This window comes from Hemicordylus capensis, chromosome 5, assembly GCF_027244095.1.
Source record: "Hemicordylus capensis ecotype Gifberg chromosome 5, rHemCap1.1.pri, whole genome shotgun sequence".
Taxonomy (NCBI): Eukaryota; Metazoa; Chordata; class Lepidosauria; order Squamata; family Cordylidae; genus Hemicordylus; species Hemicordylus capensis.
The window spans coordinates 118,396,730-118,422,048 of record NC_069661.1 but is presented as its reverse complement, the minus strand read 5'-3'; the positions used below and the strand labels follow the sequence as shown (position 1 = coordinate 118,422,048).

The following is a 25,319-nucleotide window of genomic DNA, read 5'->3' as shown; positions in this document are numbered from 1 at the left end:
AAAAGACTCATCTGAGAGCCTGGGGGCAATCATGGAGCAGGCTCTGCCCCACATGTTCAACCAACGAGCTTCAGCAGGTGTTGGCACATGAAGCAGAGCTCTCCTGGCAGATCTAGTCATATGGGAACAGGCAATCCTTTTAAAGTACACGAAGTCTAAGTCATGTAGGACTTTAGAAGTAATAACCAGCACCTTGAATTGTACCCAGAAACAGACTGGCAGCCAGTGGGTGTAATATGAGAACCCAGGTGGCTCCAGATATATCAGTCTGGCTGCTGCATTCTACATCATCTATAGTGCAGCTCCATGGAGGGTGCACTGCAATAATCCAAATGCAACATAACCAAGGCACAGGTAACAGAGCCCTGATCAGCCTTCTTAAGGAGCACAACTGGCGCACCAGCTGAAGCTGTGCAACGCTCCTAGCCACTGCTGCCACATGTTTCTCTAAGAGCAGCACTGGGTCCAATGAGACCCCTAAGCTGTGAACCTGCTCCTTCAAGAGGGAGTGCAACTCCATCCAGAACACGCTGAAACCCCTAGGATATGTCCAGGAAGAAAGTTTGCTTTGATGCCCATTTTCCTTACCTCAAGCATATTATAGATGATGTACAGTTTGATGACAGACTGTCCTCTTATCAGGTGGTACATCATGGAATAGTCAACATAATGCATCATGAAGTAGCAGATCACCAATATGACTCCTTTGAAAATATCACACACCTGAGCAGGCTGCAGCAAACGCCTATCACTAAAACACATAACACAAAAGTACGTTTATACAGTTAGCTGTACATGCATAACACCAATTTAAAATCAATTGCACAAAGTAAATAAGCAAGTCCAAAAGCCATGAAATTACCAAGTTATATTTGCTTTGAATGATCATCTTTTCAGTCTTAAAAGAAATGTTGCACATTTCTGCAGGTTTTAACTCCAGTCAACCTCACACGTAAGGCTGATGGCTTATACTTAGCTCTTTAGTATGGGCTACTCGGCATGTTCATTTTCCATTTCTCAAATTAAAAGGATACTGAAAGTGATTTGCAAGAGGAAAGCAGACAAATTGTTTTGCTACAAGCACAAAACCTTCAAAAGCTTTCTGAATTAAACAAGGTCAAACTCAATTCCCAGAACTGACCCAGCATATCCAAAGCGTGATCATCAAGCAGATGCTTAACAAAACTTTGCTCATGGCATGTTATATAGCTTTGCCCTTCTGAAGCCAAAGATGTTTATAGAAATTCTAGAGAAGCAGGAAGTTAAATATTCTAAAAGTGTTAGAATATAACCCAAAAGTAAAGCAGGAAATTTAAACACCCTGCACAAAGTTTGTAGAAATTTGTGGTTGGGTTCCCTACAAGTTGGTGTGGTTTATTTGCAGGCTTTATTCTGCTTGCACTATTTGAATCAAATTGTCATTTCCTAATTTTTGAAACTTATTTCTCCAATCCTTTTGGGGAACTGGGAAAGAAAGGTTGAAGCGGGGTGGTGGTTTGAAACCTGTGGCAGCAACAGGGGCAAGAAAAGAGGGCCAAAGCTATGAGCACACTGATCACCCAAAGCTTTCCAGTTCTCCATTCCCCAACTTCTATCAACCCAACACTAAACACACTGGTCTACACCCAAGCGAAGAATTTCACAAAGCAGAATGTTTCTAGCAAGGGACAACTAGCAATCCTCCCCTTGGCAGCCACCTGCACCTCCTTACCAACCACGGCGACACATTTTCAGGAGGCAGAGGTGACTACAAAGGAAATGGAAATCACCAGAAATTGTCCCTCTCTGCGTATGCATATGGAATCTTCACATCGCAAACCGCACACACACACCCAACTCTTAGTGGGGTTGTAGGCCATTATGTAGATACGTCAGTTGTAATCATATTTTTTCTATGACATGTGTAAGATTAAGGTGCACAACTTTCCCAGATGGGCTGTTCCTTGTGCCCACAGGGCTATGAGTGTACTCTATGTAAGAGGGTTTTTGTTGAGTCACATCTTGGGTACTCTGGAGATGGCAATATTGCTGTGAGTGTGAGGTCAGTTCAGCTCTGTGCTCTTTGTAACAAAGTATTTCCAGCACTCTTTAGAAGATATACACTAATTTTAAAGATACTGTACAACCAGAGATAGAGAGGGAGGGAATGACTTCCCCATGGCATAATCCTATTCCAGTGAGGAGGGTATATAAATGAAGTAACTACAAATGAGGCCAGTGATTTGGGTGTTCTTTACCACTTTTTCCAAGGCAGAGGATACAAATCAGAAGGGAAAGACCCACATGACTGTCCCCCATATCCATGCACACTACCTAGCAATGTGATAGTGCACCACAGAGAAGTGGCTCTCCCACTGCTGAAACCTTAAATCAATAGCCAGTTGACCAACTGCAATACATTGGTTCAAAGCTGTACTATGGGCCTGGCTTCTAGAATGCCCGGTGCTGTGATGCTGCACCTGCAGAGAAGTCTATAATGCCCTGGGCAGGAGTAAAATCACTGCCTTTTCATCTCTTTCCTCTTCATACTACTCAGTTAACAGCACTGAGCATTATTTACTGCTTCTTCTGTAGATTGAATCATTCAGTTGTGGATAGTAATGTGCTCAATGTATACTTATACTTGCCTTTAATTACAAAACAATTTGAGAAAGACATGAAACTAATGGTGGGGGGGAATCACCATACTTAAAATACGATATTTTATTAAAATGTATACACCACCTTTCCACAAAATAGTTCACAAGTGAATATAAGCATCAATAAATACAACCAAGCATAAATCAGGCATGCGATAAAACCTCCTAGCAGCAACAAACCAGAGCAGCAAACCCACAAAAACTTGACCAATGAAAGGGCCTGCTGTACTTCAAGGGAAGGGGCGTTCCATAATCCACATACTATCACTGAAACTGTCCCATCCCTGGTGCACACCAATCACACTTTCAGTGGCAGTGGACCCTGGAGCAGGAGCCTTCCTGAAAATCTTAATGTATGGACAAGTTCATATGGGAGAACTTCCTGTTTTTTCTAAAGATTACATGGAAGTAATTCACATTAGCTTTTTTTTTAAATGGTGATTGCTTGTACTAAAGAACATAATACCGACAAGGCAGCTGATCCATCTATCAAGTGTCTATATTTCTGTCAGTATTGATTCAAATTACACATTTGAACACATTAGTAAGCAGATAGCCTATTAAAATTTGAATCAGGACACTTATTAACAAGATAAACTAGGAATAAAGTTTTTACAACTCCATCAATTTTACTAAACAGCAATTTAACAATGTATCCATATGCAGACAATTCATTTGTTCATCATAGAGAAATGACTGTCTCTCTAGTTCTGAGGTGCAGAGAAAAAACAGGCTGCTCTCCTATTCACTTCTCCTCATTTTTTTCACATTATAGCAGTCAGAAAATCTATGCTGTTTCCTCAACTGGAAAATCTGGAAAGAACAAATAGGTAAGGAGCACTATATCTGTTGATATTCTACATTCTATATCTATATAGAATATAGAATATATTCTATATAGATATAGATATTCTATATTCTATTCTATATCTGTTGAACATCCGTGGGGAAAATAAAGGAAGTAGCACACTTTAAAATGTCTCCTATGTAAGAGAACTAAACATCAGTGGTCCCTCTAATTTTTTTCATCTCTGTGAGGAATGAGTATTGTTCTTGGCAGCAGTATCAAGGCAGTGTGTGCACACCTGCATGCAGAATGGGGCCTTCCTGATTCAATCTGAGCGGGATCTAAAATGAACTGAGTGGACATCCAAAAACTTGTGAGCACACACACATGCTCACGCCTTAGAGAGAACAGTGCTAAACATACATCAATTTCATGTTCTATTGCATTTTTCTACCACTTTCTCTTTGCATTAAAATTCATTTCTATCAAGGACTGTGTTAGAACATGATCTGCTTTTTAAAAACCATCGTCTCAAGTCCCCATAGTGCTATCTAATTACTAGCAACCATCACAGCACATAGTTAATTCTAGTACTTGGTTTCTTTTCCACCCAGACAACTTAAATTCAAACCCATCCCCTTTCTCCACTCCTTATTCCTCAGAATGAAACCACTGTATCCAGTTGGGAAACCCCCATGTGACAAGCTCTTATCCAATCTGCAGATCAGAAAGGTCTGACAGGCAAAATTTTTAGGGTTGCAACATTTGCCTCCTGCTGCTGCCCTGGCCAGCATTTAGAGAGCCAAGACAAAATGAAACAAATTGTTCTAGTAAGAACTAATCAGCCGATTTTCCTTTCACTTTCTCTACAACTGGACTAAATTTGGTTCAAATTGAGGTCCACAAGTTAGATCTCTTGCACCTCAAATGTTCAGACGTCCACCATCTTGGATCAAGGTGGATGACATCATTACTAACTACACCACTGAGGTGTCCCTGTGTGTCACTCACTACAACTGTACCTAATTTGGTTCAAATCAGTTAGATAGTCCTCAAGTTGAGGTGTCCCTGTGTGTCACTCACTGCAACTGTACACACACCACGCCGTTAGGGCATCCCTATGTGTCCCTACAGCTGTAGCAAATTTGGTTCAAATTGGTTAGGCGGTTCACAAGTTAGCCCACGAGCCTCAAATATTTATGTGTCCACTATCTTGGATTGGGGTGGATGACATAACCACAAACTATACTGTTGAGGTGTCCCTACATCTGTACCCGATTTGGTTCATATTGGTTCAGGAGTTGCAAAGTTGATGGGGTGGGAGGGTGGGATACACACGCAGATGGATGGACAGACAGACAGACAGACACACACACACACACACACACACACACAGAAGGCTGGGTGATCTCATAAGCCTGCTGGAAAGTAGGCTAAAAAGATCCTAAAGGTATCTCCAATTTAATTTTACATCTACTGACTGAAAACATGTTAATCATTTCATTTCAAACAGATTTTCAAGAAGATAAAATGGAAAAACCCTGGATTTAAAAATACATATAAATTCCCAGTTAATGTGCTAACTTTGACTTCCACCACATATATCCAATATATACATATACAGATTCCTGTATGGTTTTCTCTTTATAATTACACACTATCTACCCAGAGTCTGCCTTCATCTTCACCTAATACAACTTAACCACCTTACAACTTAAACAATTAGTTTCTATCCACTGTGGCCAGGAGCTTCTGGTGACCGCAATGGATAGGAACTAACTGCTTAACATGTAACTCTTGAATGTCTGGTGCAGATGTCACTGTGGAGATTAACATGACAGCGTAAGATTAAGTGGAACTTTAAAAGAAAACATAGGAGTCTGTAAAACATGTATATTGAATATTTGGGGTGGAAGTCAAAGCCAGCATATTACATTATATTTTTAAAGTCATGATTTAAAGTCAGATTAACCTTAAATGTGCCATTTACTTGGGCTGTATTTAAAAGGTTATCATTTAGCATGTTTTTTAACTGGTTATTTTATATTTGTTATTCTGCTATCCCTCCTAAACTTTATGATCAGGTAATGCTACACATTCCAACAAATTTTAAAAACTAAACTACTGCCATGCAAACTACTCTTTAAAGGAGACATTTGTACTAATCTGTGGATCTATAAGAAGTTATATCTTCTTTTATGGTGTATATCAAGGCTTTAAATTTCGGTTCACACAATCAATCAGATTGTGTGAATTGCCTTAAATACACTATTGAAAGGCAGTACAGAAAATTTTAAAACAAAATGAGTTCCCAATGGATTGCCATCAGATTGATCTGTATTCTGTGCCACTATTTTAAACGCATTCTGTTCATGCCACACATAATCAGAGTACTGACTCCATCTGCTGGTTAAGAAGAACATTTCTATGGGCAATGACGACAAAAAATAAGACTTATACAAACACACAGTACAGGTACACTACGTGATGATCAGTCCATGCCAAATCCCTATTTAAAAAGCCATATCAAAGTTATGCAACATCAAAAACAGGATAATCCCCTATTTACTGGCAGGAAACAGAATTAGTTATCAAAGCTTCCAAGCAATGAAGTGTCTGAACAAAAGATAAGCTACCAGTCAAGAAAGCCTGACTACAAGAGACATTTTTGGCAGCTCTATTTTGTATAACAGAAATAAGTTGTTAATATTTAACAAAATCTTATATAAAACTATATATTTTGGGTGTATGTTTACTCCACAAAGCTCTTCAATGAGCTCATATGACCTGAGTGAACCACTTCAAGGTACCAACTACACACACACACTTCAAATTGTTTCTCATCCAAGTAAACACAAACAGGTTATTGCCGATATCCTAAGCAACAAACATGATGAAAAAGCAGATGGTTGTTTTAAAATGTGGTATACAGAAATTCTCAAAACCTAGTGTTCATGACTGATATTTGCCTATGATTGGCTTCAGTACCACCCATCCCTTTGCATGGTCTGCCTACTCCATCACCAAGTACAGTCATCCCTTACTAACTGCGGTTTTCCCAATCGTGATTTTGAGTAACCACGACTGGGAAATTGTGACCAGTCTCACCAACTGCAACCCGACTTTCTGCGGTTGGAGAGATTTTTTAGTTTTTTCGAGGCAGGCAATTTTGGGGGATTCAGAGATTCTATCTGCTCATTCCTCTTGCTGTCCCTGCTGACTCCACACAATTTAAAGTACCCTTGAGTCATTTGGGGGTGTTCAAACATGCCTTTTTGTGATTCGGGGGGTGGGATTAAAAAATTTCCCAAGGTTCAATCTGCTCACTCCTGTGGCTGAATCTCGGCAGTTTTAAGGGTTTTTAAATTTTTAGGTTTTTTAAAAAGATATTTTCATGATTGCAATTCCCCTAACCCCATTTCCTATTGGTTTTAATGCCTCACCAATTGCAATTTGTCAATCCCAGGGTTTTCCAGGAACTGAACCCTCACGGCTGGCAAGGGATTCTTGTATGCCCTTGAAAATCAGCATCAAGGTCCAACTTCCATGGCAATTTTTGCTGCAACCCTGGACTTTGCCAGCCTAGCGTAAACATAGTTTGTAAATGTCTTACCAAACTATGGTTTAAATTTCCCAAACCAAGGTTGGGAATAATATTTGAACTTAGCGAATGTCTGGACATTTCTACAGCTAGATCATCATTTAAAAATTCCAAAAGGTACTCTACTGAGATGATATTACTAATCTAATATTTCAAAAATACACGGGAAAGTAATCAGATAATCCAGCCCTGGAAGAGTAGTGGGGAAAGGAAGGTGGACTGATTTCAATCAGATTTAAATTGCCATGAGAAAGAGACTAATTTAAAAATGATTTAATTCCATTTGAACTTGATATTTCCTAAACAAGAGTGTATACTAGGGTTTGATAACAGGCATTCACAAGTATCAGAATTTATCCCTTATGTAATGGAACTGTCCAGTATTGTCCTGCAGTGATCTTGTTGAATTGTCTTGATTATAGCTTTTCAGATAATTAGAAAATAATTAGCAACAAAATCATCACTACGAAAACCGTCATCGCCTATTTGTGGAGTGGAGCTTAGACGTCTACTACTGATGAATGGCTCAAGAAATTATGACACAAAGCTATTACAAAGTTAACATATTCTATCAGTCTATCAGAGAGTTTTAATTGCAAACTTGGGTTCAGATTCATCAGTACATTTTTCAAAACTCTCCAGTTCCGATTCAAATACAAACTTTAAGAAGTGGTTTAATAACTGCATCAGACATTTAGATACATTTCATGCAATATCAAACTCTTGCTTGGATGCAGCTCCAATATTTAAAATGAATTAAATAATAATTACTAAACTTGAGCACATTTTAAAACTTAAATACATACAACAGTAATAAAAAGCCCAGGAAAATAAATTGCTTAGGACAAAAGTTGAATGGCAGCAAGGAGGAACAAGTGCAACACAAGTTCCAGACTCAGTTCAAGAATCCTCCACATTAATACCTTCTGGCTGAACAGAAGTATGTGGCGAGCAAGTCTCTTCCAGGCCTAGGACTTGCTTATCACTCTCTCCTACTCCTGTTCTTTACAGATGGCTTTCACTGGGAAAAACTGTTCCTCCCCAGTTGAAGCAAGAGAAGTCCTTGCCACCTCCAAAAGAATGTCCAGGCCTGATTATTCAATCACTTACTTTGAACCCATTATCACTTGAGTTTAGGGGTTCAGTTTAGATTCAAAGCAACCAAAATATTTTAGGGCCGAGTTAAGTTCCAAATTTTTTGAACTGTTTTCCCCCCTTTAATTCAGATTAGGCCAATATCCCTGCAATCTATACAGAGTAGGGATAGATATCAACTGTCTTGGTCTCTGTTTACTGCAAAAGAAAAAAAAAACCTAAGGTACTTTTTTCAATAAGCTAATTATATCTTTCCTTAAATAGTGTAATTAAACACCTTTTCTATTACAGGTTGAGTATCCCTAATCTAGACATCCGAAATCCGGAATGCTCCAAAATCCGGAAACTACCACAGTGTGCGCCCGCAGCACCAACTCTTTGCAGCTTAGTTTTCATTACATTTACAGCTACATTACATTTATTTAGTTATTGTAAATTCAATGCTTATTCATGTTTATACTATCATTAAAACCTAAAAAATAAAATACAGTGTACAGTAACCTTTCATGTTTAGACTTGGATCCCATGCCCAAAATATCTCATTACAAATATTCCAAAATCTGGAAAAGTCCAAAATCCAGAACACTTTTGGTCCCAAGCAGTTTGGATAAGGGATACTCAACCTGTATTAAGAATATATACTGCTGTTCAACAAAAGCACAAACTCAGTACCTCATAAAATAATTAAGATTATTAAGAGGAACGACAGACCAAGGTCCGAATGCAGCGGTCGGAAAAGAATTGAGGAACATGGCAACCGGCCCACCTTTAAATAGCACACTGGGGCATGGAGCTGGGGCTCTATTGCCACAACAAGCTTCTTCTGCGAGGGTCCTGCGCAGGCACAGAACCCATTCTTATGGATGTTGACGGATCTCTACCAGATCTTAAGTTACAGGTGGGCAACCTATTTATATATTAAATTTTTAAAAAATCATTTCACAGAACACATCTCCAACTTCTAACAATACATAATACTTTGAATTCACATACAATTCAAGAAGTACTATATTCAAAATAAGATGAAATTGTTAAGTTACACAGACTTACACTAAAGTTCCCAATTAGCCTGCACTGCTGTAGGCATCTAAGGCAACATCGGTAGTCTTGCACAAGAGCGCTCTTGCACAAATACTTAATGCAGTGTGTGTAAACTGTTTTAAGAATTTCCAATGTAAGTTACCCTGACGTACATGTATGCTGGTTTAAGTATTTGCACAAGAGCACTCTGGCATAAGACCACCATTTAGACACAGACCAACTGTAAATGCCAGCATAAGCCTGTGTACCACATCAGTCAGAGCCTTAATCTTTTCCATGGTGTGATTCAGGTTTTATGCTAAAAAAACTGCCTGGTTCGGATTATCCTTTAAGTATCAAAATGTGCAAGAAAAGTGCCTAAAATACTCTTTGCACATGTTTGGTGTACAAAGCATAATCCTAGCCAGGGACTGAACTGAATAGAATCTGAACCCCCCCAAAACTGGTACAGAAAATGTTTTTCAGTGTACTAGAACTCAACCCAAAGCTTCTTGTGTTTCCTTGGCACTCTGTTTCCTCCTTGCTGCTATTCTACATTTGTCTTAAACAGGGTAAGTACTTTTCTTTTGTGCTAAGTTAGTGAAGCTCTCCGAAGGAGAAAACAGAGTCCTGAGGAGTTGAAGGGGGGGGGGGGGGAGTTTGTTTTTTAAAGGAAAGAAGGTTGTGAGATTGCGTAGGAGAGGAAAGGAAGCTCAATTTGAGTATGAGTGTATGTGTTTAGCAGTTTTAACCCACTTTGCCCAAGGCCTCCCAGGGTAGCTGCCTGGGCCTAAAGCTTTTCCTCTCTGACCACTAGCTGAGGAGAGAGTGTTATTGTCCAGCTGTACGAACAATGGCATCAGCACTGAAATAGCTGGAAGTACCATTTTAATTCTCCAGCAGTTTCCCAGACCCCATGTACCACCACTATCTTAGTGGGAGGGGCATTATGGGGAAGTTAAAATGGCACCTCCAGATTGCCAGCACTGAGAAGAACTGTACTGGCTGTTATCACTAACATCGCTGCATAAACCTACCTGGGCCCACCGGGGGTGGTGCTCACTTGATGAGCTTAGTTACCTGGCATTGGCTGAAAGAAGCAGTGGCACTATTTTCAGGGCTAGGATGGCTGGCGGTGACCTTTTGGTTTCCCAACAATGGCCTGGCCCTCAACAGAGCATCACCAGGAAGGATTTAGAGAGTGTAGTGGCAGTACAGACATCAGCAGTGGTACACCCTCCTGGCATGCTGGGGCCCCAGCATTTGCCAGAGAGTGCTGCTTATTTTGGCCACAGTGGATCTTGAATTGTATGTTAATTCAAAGTATTTGAATACTTAGATATCAATTTGAACCTTGAAATGCACTCTTTTCAGATGGTTTTTGATTTAATCTTCTATCTTAATTATTTCATGAGGTATGAAACTGAGGGCATCATTAAAAAGCATGAGAGGTATTTCCTAGAGGGTTGATTCTGGGAGCATTATTAGAGAGCACATGTTCCTGAGCATTTTGATGTAAGAGGTGCTTTTTACTGAAATTTGTTTGGAATTAAATTCTGTTTTATTTAAATTACTGAGCACACCTTAGATGAAGGGAGATGCCTCTTGTTTTGCTTGGACATGACAACAAATATCAACAACTTCAAATAGCTGCAACTAGATGGTCTCCTATGGGAAGAGAGCTGGTTTTGTGGTAGCAAGCATGAATTGTTCCACTTGCCAAGCAAGGTCCACCCTGGTTTGCATTTGAATGGGAGACTACATGCATGAAAACTGTATGTGGTCACACTGGGAAGAGCACTGCAGAAGGTTCCAAGTTCCCTCTCTGGCACCTCCAAGATAGGGCTGAGAGAGACTCCTGCCTGCAACCTTGGATAAGCTGCTGCCAGTGTGTGTAGAAAATCCTGAGCTAGATGGACCAATGGTCTGACTTGGTATAAAGCAGCTTTCTATATCCATAAGTTACATTTTTAGGTGCAACCTAAAGATTTTAAGGGCATACCTAAAATGTAACAAGTGAATGTTACACATCCATTTTTATACACGCACACACACACCTCCGCCAAATGTAACATTTGGAAAGAAGTGACTCATACAGGTGTATTCATCAGAAAGACAAGTCTGGTTTTAACCACATAATGTGAGGAAAAAGCCTTAGGGAACAAGTTTCTTGTTTGGAGTTAAAGCATGCATTTTGTATAAGAAATATTTAAAGAAGTTAGGAAGACTTGCCAAATTTATTGGCAGTTTGCTTAACCACAAAACTTCATGCGCACACAGACAGCACAGAAACATGCTAAGAAAGAAAACCAACACCAACCTCATCCTTAGGCCCCGGTGAGAGCTGTCTCAAAAACAAACAAGGCAAAGTAGGAAATTACTAAAAAGAGTCAGAAAACTTTCCCTAGAGAAATTTACATCTAAAATAATTGGGTGAGGTAGTTAATAAGAAACAGTATTGTCCTTTATTTAAAATAATCATTATATTTTAGTATGCTATGCCCTACAGAACTGTCCACATTGGTGGTGGGGACCATACAGTCTTCCAATGAGGCAGAGATACTCTGTGGTATAAAAAATAAGCTTTGAAGCAAAATTCAGTAATACAGGGCATGATTTGTTCAAAGAATAATTTCACAGGGCTATGACACAGTATTGCCAAATATTTTGGTAACATAAAGCATACTATGTAATATACAGTAATAGAAAAACTATTATATAAAAGACACTCAATCTGCTTTGAATTGTTCTAGATTTAGTTTATACTGGAACTATGTTAATTTTCCAATTCATTAGCAGTTAATCTGGTCTTCTGCCACATTCCATCAGCATGCACAAGTTAGAAGAACACAGCCTTGCAAATATGTTCACAAAAGTTACTCATCCGCAAGAATTTTCACTAGCCTACCAACCCACAACTATGGATGTGCATGGAACCACATGGAACCGCGGCGGGGGTCTATTTTTAAGAGCGGGGGAGGGTGCACTTACCACTCGTGCCGGGTTCCCTCCGCCGGCGTCTGTGTTTTCACTGTGTCCGTGTTTTTCAAAGTCCACCGCGGTGGCAGTGTACCTCCCTGCCACCCCATTGCCCCCCAATCTTCTGGATATGACCGGAAGTCGCCGAGGCACCTACGTGCACCAGCACAAGCACGTCAGCGGCTTCCGATCATATCTGGAAGATGGGGGCAACGGGGCAGCAGGGAGGTACGCTGCCACCCCGATGGGCTTTGAAAAACATGGACACTGGCAGGGGGGAAATGACAGGAGGGGTAAGTACACTCCTTTAAGAGCCTCCCCCTGCTCTTAAAGATAGATCTCCATCACCTTCGAACCAGCAGAATCGCCAGTCTTCGGACTGGTTCAGAGGCTGTTTGTGGCACATCAGCGGTCTGAAAGAAAACAACCACCTTATAGAAGCTTTCCTAACTAGTCCCTGGAACTGAATTTTACTTGCCATAGACAACCAGGCAAGTGGCTATTTACAAGACTGCTACAGCAATTCATTTAACAGTCCATATCCTGGGAATCACTGGTTGACATCCAGATTACATTACTGATAAGCAGACCCACTGAAATTAACAGGACTAGTTAGTCATGACCACCTTGTCTCAATAATAATAATTATTATTATTATTTATATTTTATATCCCGCTCTTCCTCCAATGAGCCCAGAGCGGTGTACTACATGCTTGAGTTTCTCTTTCACAACAACCCTGTGAAGTAGGTTAGGCTGAGAGAGAAGTGACTGGCCCAGAGTCACCCAGCAAGTGTCATGGTTGAATGGGGATTTGAACTCAGGTCTCCCTGGTCCTAGTCCAGCACTCTAACCACTACATCACGCTGGCTCTGCTAGTCTTCCAACTAGACTATTCATGAGTAATTTAATCTGCATGTCAGCTATTTTTAGGATTTCCAGCAAAACAGGCAAGAAATCACACATTGTTTTCTCGGAAACTGGCGGGGCAACCTCTCAAAAAATGAATGCAACAAATTTAATAATGTATTTACCTATTTCTAAAACCATTTAGGAAGATAGGTTCTACTGCAAGTGTCAGATAACATTCTGTTTCCTTGAAAGCCTCTCACCTGTAAAAGCTGGAGAAATCTATGAATTCTATGGATCTAAGCAACTTGGCTGCATTTTTAGCAATGCAGTCTACAAATTTACAGTTTCTATGAAGGTGCCATTTTACCCAATAGCATAGGAAAAAAATCAGGATATATACTCACCATGGAGAAGTTCCATGAGACATCACATTCCATCCTATAAAGGAAGTGAAAGTGCTCTTCCCTTCAGTCTGATTTACAAGAAATAAAAGAGAAAGAGAGAGAAAGAAGGTTGTAATGTTGCTACACTACGTATGTTGACCATCATGGAAAAGAGGGAAAGGGATTCTGAAAGCTCTCTTTTCCCTCATGTAGCATACACAAATTGCAGCAGGAAAAGGGTATTTTTCCCTTCGAGATGAAAGGAAATAATTATTTCTGCCTACTTAAGAATGTTGGGTAATTGAACCTGAAGCTAGACCTCTGCAAAAAATGGAGTAAAATCAAAGTTTGATGCAGAAGTTTAAATTTAAATGATCAGAGTTGGACTATGAGGCAAACAAAAGAGAACTACAGAAGAAAGCCTGCATTTCTTAAAGGCCTGCATTACCACTCTTCTGTAGACTTAGGTCAGCAATTGATATACATACTATCTCCCCACAATCATGAAGCTCCTATGGTCTCTAGTAAGGAAAGAATGTGTGTGCGTGTGTACGCACGTGCACACACACATACACTATACTACCTCAGACAACAGTATATACACTTGTCACAGCAGGATACAAAACTGATCCAAGTATACGGATTAATTTATGCTTTTGGGATCACAGTAAACTTGATATAACCTCTGTTCAAAAGTTCTTAAAATGCTATCTTGACACAAAGTTTTTTGGGGGGAGGCATCATCTTGATTAAGGAGAAAATACATGTTTCCCCATAAAATTAGGGCAGAAAATTTCTGGCTACCAAACTGGACTCTAATAATGAATGGCAAAAGTTACCATGGTGTTATAGGGAACAGTTATAAATATAACTTTGATGAAATTGCTATAAATTATGCTGAGCTCATCAGACAAGGAAGATGCAAATATAATAAATAAATGATGAATAAAGTTTTGCTGAAAAGAATTCCATACAGCTTGTCCAACGGGCAGCTTCCGCCAATATGGATTCAGTGCTGCAGCCCTAAATCAGCAATGGGAGTGAATACTGCATAACTGCTGCTTTTTAGACTATGCCACAAGTGCTAAATTATTATTAGGCCACAGTCCACTCTGTGTGCAAGGAGTAGCACATCTCATTTGATCTGCAAAAATTAGGTGTGTTGAATCAATATGCCTGACATTCTGAAACCCTCCAGCTGAAAGCACCTTTAGATTCTCAGGATATAAAGACACCAGCAAATCTTTATTGCATGACTTTTCACTAATATTAACCAAAACTACAAATTCTAGTGCAAACAGAAAACTTCTTGAAAAACAAAAGTATTTAATATTTTTAACTTTTAAATAAACAAATTGTCTAGTTCAATGATTTAAAAAATAGGTTTGGCAGCCTTGCCAAAAAAAACCAACCTCATTTCAATGACTCTCCTCTCTACATACATGATCTGCCAAAACATGATCTGAGTTACACAAATACAAAAAGACAGGAAACAATTCTATCTATGAAACAATCTCTCTGCTCTGTTTTTTTCTAGCCCAGGAAACTGGATGCTGAAATCAGACTACATGCAATTATCTGTTTGCATTTCACACCATTCATGGTGCCATGAATAAGGATTAAGTGGGGGGTAAGAAAAGGATTTTTATGCTTTCAGAGGAATAAAGAATGAGGGAATATAATCTTTATTTCAAATAATTTACAAGAGACTAGGATAAATGAAGTGCAAACAAAGGATGGAGATATAGGATACTTAGTCTCTCTACTGAGATCTTGGAAAAAACAGAATGAAGGAAGGAGCACTTTTAGTTTCTAAATAGAATGGAATATGATGTTGTGTCTATAGGAAGACATTTTAAGCAGCTCAAACAAAGCAAAGGGAAGAATACCCACACAAAACAGGAAAACAAAAAGCAACCATCCACTCTCAGCCAACTTAGTTATTTCAGTAATTTACTTCCTAAAGTGGCATTTGTTAAACAGACCTACATGATTTTGGATGAATACATTTTTCAATTTTTTAAACTGTTAAAAACATGCAAAAATGAACAAATGAATAGCAACCATTTATAACACAAGAGAAACAACTATACAGTGCATCATAAATATGTATTTCATACTGAATAAAGTGACCCTCTTAAAAGCATTCAGGAAACAAACTGCTTATCAGATAGCAGCAAAAATGTATTTAGAGTAAAGAGTTCAAAAGGGATATTTTGAAAAAAGGAGCAAATAAACTGTTGATTTGGCAATCCTATTTAAATCAAGAAAATTAATACCAAGGTTGATCCAACTGGGTTGTGTACTAAAGCCTATTTTGTAAATCCCATACCACTGGATATGCTGAAGTCTTATATCTTGATTTCAAAGGCAGATTCTTCTGCAGTCTCATCAACTCATCTTAACTGAAAACTTTTAATATAAGTCACCTCTGCCACAGGGTACTTGATTCATTCCTATTTTCAGAATTGTAAAGCTCAGTCTGTTGATATATATATATATATATATATATATATATATATATATATATATATGGAAAATTCTTTCTTCAGGTGGAGATTTAATAATCACAATTTTACCTTCCCTATGATTTTATGTTTCAGCAAAATAGAACACATTCTCACTTACCCACCAAGAGTGACTGACATCCAGATCTTTGGAGCAGCAACATGCCATTGGTAGGAGCTCCTTCTGTGAACTGATGGGCAATTGTACTCACACAGCGGGTCCCTAAACAAACAGAACTCTCCTTCACAGAAGGAGCTTCTTCCAATGGTGAACTGTTGCACCAAAAGTCTGAATGCCATCCTAGATATTAATTTTTAGTTCTGAGTAGTTTTACCAATGTCTATACCAGTGTAATCAGATTGTGTAAAACCTAATCGCTACAGGGTTTTACTAACAGAAAATGTGACCAACTGTTGTTACAATGTTGACATTGTAATGGGAAAAAAATATCTTTCCCAGTCTTTTCTGCAGTGGTAGCAATGAGAAGAGATGGAAGCTAAAGAAAAACACTGTACCATTAACAAGTGGTCCCATGTGATCTATGTAAGCTGATCCTTGAGAAAGTTTTTACACTTGTACACCCAACGTGAAACCTAGGGCAGTGGGGTCTAGTAAAATTCTCCTTGCTGCTTAGCAGGTCAGTACAGATGTCCAGCTCACCAAGGGGTTAAAATGCACACTGTGGTCAGTTTCCACTCTGTATATATTCATCTGCATTAATCCATCTTTTCCCTTTTTTGGTAAATCTGGGGCGAAAATCATCCCTGACATCTAAGTTAATTTTTTTTTTAACTCAACTGGCAAAGATGCCCTCTGTTTCCACTTGCTAATTCCACCTGTTTCTACCTCTGAATACAATACAGAATTTTCAATATGAGGGGGAAATTCAAAAGCTGTGACTAGTGGTAAGAATACCACTATGGCTTTTTACTGGTAAAGAGTATAATCCAGGGTAATCTCCACTTGCAAACCACTGCATCTGCAAGTTGTTTATTAAAGATTTAGCCCAAGACTCTTACATTTAACCGTGGTCACGCTGTAGCACAAGCATTGTGTACTTTGGCTATATAATCCACTCTACTGTTTTTGGCACACCAGGGAAATGGCTTGACTACCAAGCCAGAGGTTGCCGTTTCGAATCCCCACTGGTATGTTTCCCAGACTATGGGGAACTCCTATATCAGGCAGCAGTGATATAGGAAGATGCAGAAATGTATCATCTCAAACTGCGTGGAAAGAGGCAATGGTAAATCCCTCCTGTACTCTACCAAAGACAACCACAGAGCTCTGTGGTCTCCAGGAGTCGACATTGACTCGACGGCACACTTCACCTTTATTGTTTTCATTTCCTTTGCCAGTCACAAAGAAAACATGCTTTTAACTTGTGTAAACAGCTACAATTTAACTAAATAAAAATCTAGAAGATAACATTCTTAGCATGTTTTTCAAAAAGTTCAAAAGTTCTATCTGCTCTCCAATCACAATTTGCTGTTTACTGCCATACAGAACCACCATGGGGTGAGGCTCAGAAACGAATATTCAGTGTTGGAATTTTTTTTTGTTTATTCCACTTAAAACTGTTTACAGTTTCAAACCAAATGAGGAATAAGAACCACACTGTTAACTAGGTTGATTAAAACAAGGTAAAAAGGGTAAAGTGTGCCATCAAGTTGATTTTGACTCCTGGCACCCACAGAGCCCTGTGGTTTTCTTTTGGTAGAACACAGGAGGGGTTTACCATTGCTTCCTCCCGCACAGTCTGAGATGATGTCTTTCAGTATCTTCCTATATCGCTGCTGCCCAATATAGTACCAGTGGAGATTCGAACCGGCAACCTTCTGCTTGTTAGTCAAGCATTTCCCCGCTGCGCCAAAAACAAACTAAGATCTTATTCTATGAAATAGACAAATTTGTACAAACTAAGTAAAAAGAATAAAATAACTTACCGCAAGCCATAACAAGGTAATGTGATGAACCTGAACACTGCCAAAAAAACCCTCAATGGGAGGAGTGTGAACACATAAAGAAAAGCGTCCAGGCACAAAAAGATTCCAAAAATCATCAGCTAGAGAGCAGAAAAGAAACACACAAAAAGGAAGAATTAGAATAAAGTCATCACCTTTAAAGATACTATGCAGATTAAAACAAATATTTTTTAAAACTAAAAAAATCCTCCTCCTGCTTACCCATGAATGATGCGCAGAACACACACAAAACAAAACATGAAAACAGCTGTAACAACTGCCTCCCCTGCATAATTCTGCCTGCCCATGTTGAGATCATTGGGGAGGCTTTACTCCAAGTCCCAACACTGGTAGAGTTTGGTTTATTTTTGGAACAGGGCCTTCTTTGTTGTGGTACCCAAACTTTGAGATTCCCTCCCTCAAACTGGCCCCTTCCTTGCCAGTTTTCAGAACAGCAGTAAGAACTCTCCTGTTTTGAAGGGTCTTTAATATTCAAATGTGGATAATTGCTTCATTTTGCTTTTGTTGCTGCTGCTGCCTTAATATTCATTATTGTTCTTTTGCTGCACTTTTTAGTTCTGTTACGTTTTTGTTTTTTAACTGACATTATTATATTTTGTGTTTTCCTGTATTTTGCTATTTGTGTGAGGAGTTGTGGTGACCCTTTTGCCCTTTTTGGTATACAAATTTTAAGATAAAAGCAAACACAAAATAAAAAATGTCCTGTAAAATCAGTAGCAGCAGGCTGAAATACTAAGTACACTAAAGGCCTGGAACAACAGATAGATTCCCACAATTTCCCAAAGTCTTAGTAAGAACAAAGCAAGGTGAGTTTAGAAAAGGTATTCCAAATCTCTGTGACACACCAGAGAATACAACACCATCTCTCTCACATTTTCTCCATAAGAGAGAAAATGCTGAGCAGTGTCTGTCTAGGTCATCTCAGATGCTGAAGGGGGTGGGGGATTCTTATGGATGTTACAGCACTATTTGTTTAGCCTGATGCACTCTTATGAAACAACACGCTGTGTACTTGGAAACTGTTCAAGAGAAACTATGCTCCATAAGATTCAAACATTTAAAGCTTTACAAATGTTCATGGCTCAATGATTTCAATCTTCTATTTACTCAACAGATGAATTGTTCTTGGACGCAGTTTCAGATCATCAGCTCTGACCTTCCACTTGTGTTACAGTGAGTATAGTCTTTTTCAACTAAAGACAGACAACTTTTGCAGAATTTATTTTAACAAGCAGGCCTGCATGCAGAGCATCTGCGTCTCTAGTTCTCCCTCATTCTCGGCACCCCTCTCTCATTCTTGGCCCCTTGTTCACAGTCCTCCCCCCTCCCCTCTTCCAATGTTTTTTTCTTTTTCCATCCGCCCAACGCTTTCTTCCCCCCTCCTGGCCGCTGCTGCTTTCTTCTCCCTGCCCAGCCACAGCTTTCTTCTCCACCATCCCCCGGCTGCCTCCAGTTTCTCTCCCATGGCCACCTCCACTTTCTCCCCACCCCCCGTCACTTTCTCGCCCAGCCCGCTGGCCTGTACATTGGCCTTATGTTACCTGCCGACATCGCTTTCCTCTCCCCCTCCCTTCGCAAACTCCCGTGAGAGCTGCCACGCATGGGATTAGCCATGGGTACATCTTAGATAATTATATATTGAGATTGTAGTCTCTCTCTCTCTCTCTCTTTTTGGAAGTTCCCCCCATCCCCAGCCTACGGTGCAATTTATGGAATAATGTTCTGCTCTGGGGTTCCTCAGAAACTAACAGAATTGGGGGTGGGGGAGTGATGGTGGTCAGTCTTTTTTCAAGGACAACTTTTGCATCATAAAATGTTCTTACCCTGGAATCCACAGCTGCAGCTTTGTATTATGCACATTCTAGGGTTCATGCTCAGTTTATGCGAGGCAACAATGAAGCCCAGACGGGATGGTGAGTGTTTTGTGTGAACTGAATGTGTACCCGAGAACAGAGATCCCAACCCCATTTTTAAATAAGTGTAGCCCTTCCGTCACAAGCCTTCAGCATAGGTACCTGAGGGGTGGTTGTGGTCCTGTGTGTGTGCGTGTATATGCGCACCCCACCCCAATTTTACAATTATGAGACAGGCTACTTCAGTCAGTGGTTTACATCCAGACTAGGTTACTCATAAGCAGTCTTACTGAAATTAATGGGACAAGTACCCCTCCTGTATTCTACCACAGACAACCACAGGACTCTGTGGTCACTAGGAGTCGACACCGACTCGACAATACACTTCACCTATATTTATGATGAACTTAATCTGGATGTAAGCCAGTGACTGGAGTAGCCGATAACAGTAACATTTTAATTCTGTGTAGTTGTGTGTGTGCATGCGTATGTGTGTACTCATATATACATGAACACACAAATTTAAGTGTTACCATTAGGGAAACAGGCTTCTACAGTTACTGGCTCAGATCCATGCAAAGTTACTCATAAGCAGTCTTAATGAAATTAATATAATTTAAGCAATTAAGTTGACTTGTCCTATTAATTTCAGTGGGAGTACACCGTGCTTATTTCTTGAAGCCTGTCAGTTAGGCTGAGGGGATGGGTATACTGAGCTTCAGCACATAGGCAGCCAATCAAGAGCAGAGGAGGAGGAGTTCACCTGCCTTCCTCCTCTTCTGAAGTAGACATATCACACGGGATGCATTAGTTTCAAGCTCGCAATACTCAGATGGGGAACAAATGATGTGGCTGCAGTGTGGGCAGGCAGGAAGGCTCTAAGTACCTCTTGATAGGCCTTCAGGTACCCTAAGGCACTTGCTTAGTATATTTGCATGTTTAGAATGAGAAGCAAGCAAAAGTCTGTCCCTTGTCACTAAGGAGATAGTGTGAAGTGCATGTGGAAAAGAGGTGACTAAAGGGAAGCATGACAGAGAGGTATAAATTATGCATGGAGTACAGAAAGTGGACAGAGAAAATTTTCTCCCTCTCTCACAACACTAGAATCAGGGGTCACCCCATGAAACTGAAGGCCAGGAAATTTAGGACCAACAAAATTAATGTCTCACATAGAACATAATTAATCTATGGAATTCTCTGCCACGGGATGCGGTGATGGTCACTAGCTTGGATGGCTTTAAAAGGCACTGAGACAAATTCATGGTGGACAGGTCTAACAGCTACAGCTACAGGCTGTTGCTCCCCTGTAACTGATATTGGGTGTCCAGCCTCAGAGGCAAGATGCCTCTAAATACCAGTTGCAGGGGAGCAACAGCAGGAAAGAGCATGTCCTCACCTTTTGCCTGTGGGCTTCTCAGAGACATCTGGTGGGCCACTGTGTGATACTGGACTAAATAGGCCTTGGGCCTGATCCAGCAGGGCTGTTCTTATGTGAGGTTTGCTCAGCTGCATGACCAAAAATTTTGGATTATGCTCCTAGATTGTATAAAGGCTCTACTTAGGGACAAACCATTGTGCATGATTCAGCCAACTTAAAAGTGCTTAAAGTCTAAAGGGTTTCAGTGGAAGAATTAAACAGCTTCTTACACTCATTCCCTTAAAATTAATGGAATCTGGAAGTGTTTAATTTTGGCTGTATCATGCAACATCCACATCTTTTGCAAAGCAGTGCTCCATCAGTAGAAGAAAAGGGGCCCTTACACAAGCTGGTAACAGGGCATTCGTCTGGATGCCACCCAATGTGTTTTAGTTGTTTAGTTGATTACTATTTAGTAATCAGTTGGTGTACATGGTTATTTAGAAAATACAGAAATTTCAAAACACGGAATTCTGATTAAAATCAATTATTTAGACTGCAATTCTACAAACACTTCATAGTGAGCCCACTGAACATAAGTGGGACTTCTTTCTAGCAAATGTGTACAGGATCTCACCGGTCAAAAATTCCTTGGTAATTAAATAATTAATCAAACCTGCTGTATTGCATGTTTTTGTATTTTAAATGGGCAGGTTGGACCAGCACTACAAAAATTCCATGCACTCATTTTCAAGCAAGGTCACGCAAGCACGCAGTTGCTCTTCCAAGAGCATCTCCATCCCCTGAGGGGAATATCTTACAGTGTTCATGCATGTCTCCCATTCAAATACAAACCAGGGTGGACCCCTGCTTAGCAAAGGGGACACGTCATGCTTGCTACCACAAGTCCATGTGAATAGTGTTATTGGCTTTTAAGAATGGGCATCTTAGAATTAGTAGAAAATGACATTATACCATGCAACAATGAGTCACTTCCTAAAGGAGGAAAATATAACCCTCCAGCCACTCAGCTGATTCTGTGCTTGGTGTGCTCTCTAAGATTAGCTTCCATCTTTGGCAATATAGGAACTACCGTATTTTGTTTCGTTTACTTTTGCTCTCTACTGCACAAAGGATCTGCTAATACCAATTAATGCTAGAGACAGATCCAAATAACTGCTGGCTTTTATATTTTCAAAGGGAAAGTAGCCATTGCCTTTTTGTTCAAGTATTCCTTGATGTAATCTATGCCCTACTTCACTGGGAACAATCTAACCTAATTAGTTAGCAAAGAGCTTCCTAAATTACCATCTTAAGAATGTAGTATACCAAGATGGAGCTTCCCACATGATCTCTACCAACAACCCCCGCCCATCCTTTTCTTCTTTAACTTTGAGCCCTGAGAAAGGAGTCAGTGATATCTAGTTCACTGCTTTGTGAACCAAAAGGTATTGCATTACTATCCTGATTTTGACTTTTCCCCCCTGATAGCCCAATATAGGTGCCTCTATTTACAATTTTAGAAGTCATAACTGAGTCTAACCTCTCTCTGTTCTTTCCACTGGAATTTGCAGTGTCTTTTCATTTGATCTACCTTTTCACTCAAGTTTGAAACTTCAGCATTTAGGGGTTGTTTCTATAACATTTGTGCTTGGTTTCCAGTACTCAAGTATAAAACACACAGATATGTCTTGAATATGAATATACCAAAACCAAAACAAAACACCCCAGTATAACACCTCTCCAAAGCTTGAGAGGGCTTCACTTCCAGCAAAATTATGCCCTAAATTCTGATGGCACACTAAAATGATTTGGATCAGATTTTGCAAGGCTTTTATTTTATGTATATAGGTGGCCCTCATTATCCATCGTCTCGGCACCCACAGTTTCACGTCTCTGCAGTTGAGTCATAGGGACCCAGTTTCTTTATTTGTGGGGCAAAAATAGGGTTATTTTTACCAATCCACAGTTCTTGAGAGGCCAGAATTACTTTTGACATCATTTACTCCTGCCATTTTGTGGCTCTTTTCTGAAGAAGAAGAAGAAGAAGAATCCTGAAAAAAGAAAAAAATCTGAGAATTTTGAAGTTTTGCGGGCATTGCTGGAGTCCTAGGTACTGTGCTTATTTTTGCTCCCCACTGCTTTTTCTTATGATTTTCAGCACACTTCAGTGTGTTTAGGAACCTAACCCCCCAATCCCCATAAGGACTCACATCCTGTGTGACAGTTGGAAGGCTACTCTACATATGAGGTGAAGGCCCGAGAGCATAGTGAACAGAGCATAGCAAACAGGGATAGCGGGAAGTGTGCGGGGGAGCCTGGAACAAGCCCCTGCCATCACAAGGAGCCTGGTGGGGAAGAGAACATAAGTACACATCCCTCCCTCGTTTGCCTCATATTCTTGGGAAAGGCTGTTTGGACAGTTAAATAGTTGACCATTACAGCTGAGACCTATCCTAATAAACTATCTAATAAACGGACAATAAGCTCCCTAAATACTGTAAACAGCCAACTAAAACAGTATGAAGATAGAAGGTCAGCAGGGGAAGGGGCACTTCCCAGTGTATTGCACAGAGTGGCACATGTATGACTATTTGCCCCATGGGCAGAATTCATGGGTATGTGCTCGATGCAAGGAGCTCCTGGCTCTCAGGGAACAAATCCGTTCCCTTGAGACCAAGGTGGCGGATCTGGAGAAGCTCAGAGAGACAGAGAGGCATGTGGACGAGACCTTCAGGGATGTGATAGAGGCATCCCACTCCAGGGCTGGTATCTCCTCAGCTGTCAGGGAGAATGAAGGTCTTGGGCAAGGAGGACATCGGTCTGAGGAAGAGGGAAGTGCTCCTTTAGAAGGGACCCTTTCTGTGGATGATGAGCCCATATCCTCTCGCACAGGGGATACTCCTCTGGGGGGTTGGGGCCTCCTTGTAGTTGGTGATTCGATCATTAGGGGGATAGAGAGATGGGTTTGTGACCCACATGTTGACCGCACGGTGACTTGCCTGCCTGGTGCGAAGGTTGCGGACATTACACAGCGTCTAGGCAGGCTCCTAGGCAGTGCTGGGGAGGAGACAGCTGTTGTGGTGCACGTCGGCACCAACAATGTGGGGAAATGCAGTCGGGAGGTCCTGGAAGCCAAATTTAGGCTGATAGGTAGCATTTTGAAGTCCAGGACCCCCAAGGTAGCATTCTCAGAAATGCTACCTGTTCCACGCGCAAGTACAGTGAGACAGGCAGAGCTGAGGGGTTTCAATGTGTGGATGAGACATTGGTGCTGAGAGGAGAGTTTAGATTTGTTAGGCACTGGGACACATTTTGGGGCAAGCAAGGCCTGTACAAAAGGGACTGGCTGCACTTGAACCAAGATGGAACCAGACTGCTGGCGCTTAAAATCAAAAAGGTTGCAGAGCAGCTTTTAAAATGACACCTGGGGAACAGCCGATGGGAGCTGGGCAGTATCCCGTTTGGCAAAAGCCATCCTTTAAAGTGTGAGGCTGCAAAGAATTCAGATAAAACAGAAGGGGACAGAGCAGAACCGCATAAAGAGTAGACGGGAGCCTGTGCCAGCAGGTCAAAGAGTCAAAAGAATAGCATACATCAGGGGAGAGATTCAGTGTATAGGTGCTTATATGCCAATGCCTGAAGCCTCCGAGCCAAGATGGGTGAGCTGGAGTGCTTGGTTGCTAACGCAGAAATAGATATAGTGGGCATAACAGAAACATGGTGGAACCACTGGGACACTGTTATCCCTGGGTATAAACTCTACAGAAAGGACAGGGAGGGGCGCCTTGGAGGAGGGGTAGCACTGTATGTTAAAGAAGGGATAGAATCTAACAAGCTAGAAAACCTAGGTGGACCGGAGTCCTCCACAGAAACCCTGTGGGTGACTATCGCCCTCCGGATCATAATGCCGACAGTGACTGGGAGTTGCAGGAGGAAATCAGGGAGGCATCAAGGAGAGGCAGGGCTGTAATTATGGGCGATTTCAATTACCCACACACAGACTGGGTAAATTCACATTCAAGTCAGGACAAAGAGGTCAAATTTCTAGATACGCTAAATGACTGTGCCCTAGAACAGTTGGTCATGGAACCAACCAGAGAGAAGGCGACCTTGGATCTAATTCTGAGTGACACCCAGGACCTGGTGCATGATGTCAGTGTCATCGACCCTTTAGGGAACAGTGACCACAGTGCCATCAAATTCAGCATACATGCGAGGAGAGAATCACCAAGGACGTCTAACACAGACATTTTGAATTT

At 40.6% G+C, this 25,319-nt stretch overlaps 1 protein-coding gene across 4 annotated transcripts in view; it reads right to left on the bottom strand.

The window, feature by feature from the left end:
- The window catches only part of TAPT1 (transmembrane anterior posterior transformation 1), a 95,910-nt gene that overhangs the window by 31,269 nt on the left and 39,322 nt on the right, over positions 1 to 25,319 (bottom strand). For 2 of the 4 annotated variants that reach the window (XM_053254967.1, XM_053254965.1), the window contains exons 3-5: positions 17,809 to 17,927; positions 11,463 to 11,486; positions 589 to 751 (exon numbers count right to left, since the gene is read on the bottom strand). In XM_053254967.1, coding sequence (XP_053110942.1) covers positions 589 to 751; positions 11,463 to 11,486; positions 17,809 to 17,927 — 306 coding nt within the window. Of the gene's footprint in view, positions 1 to 588; positions 752 to 11,462; positions 11,487 to 13,375; positions 13,444 to 17,808; positions 17,928 to 25,319 lie in introns of those variants that run through there. The other 2 variants (XM_053254968.1, XM_053254966.1) reach the window with 2 other exon arrangements.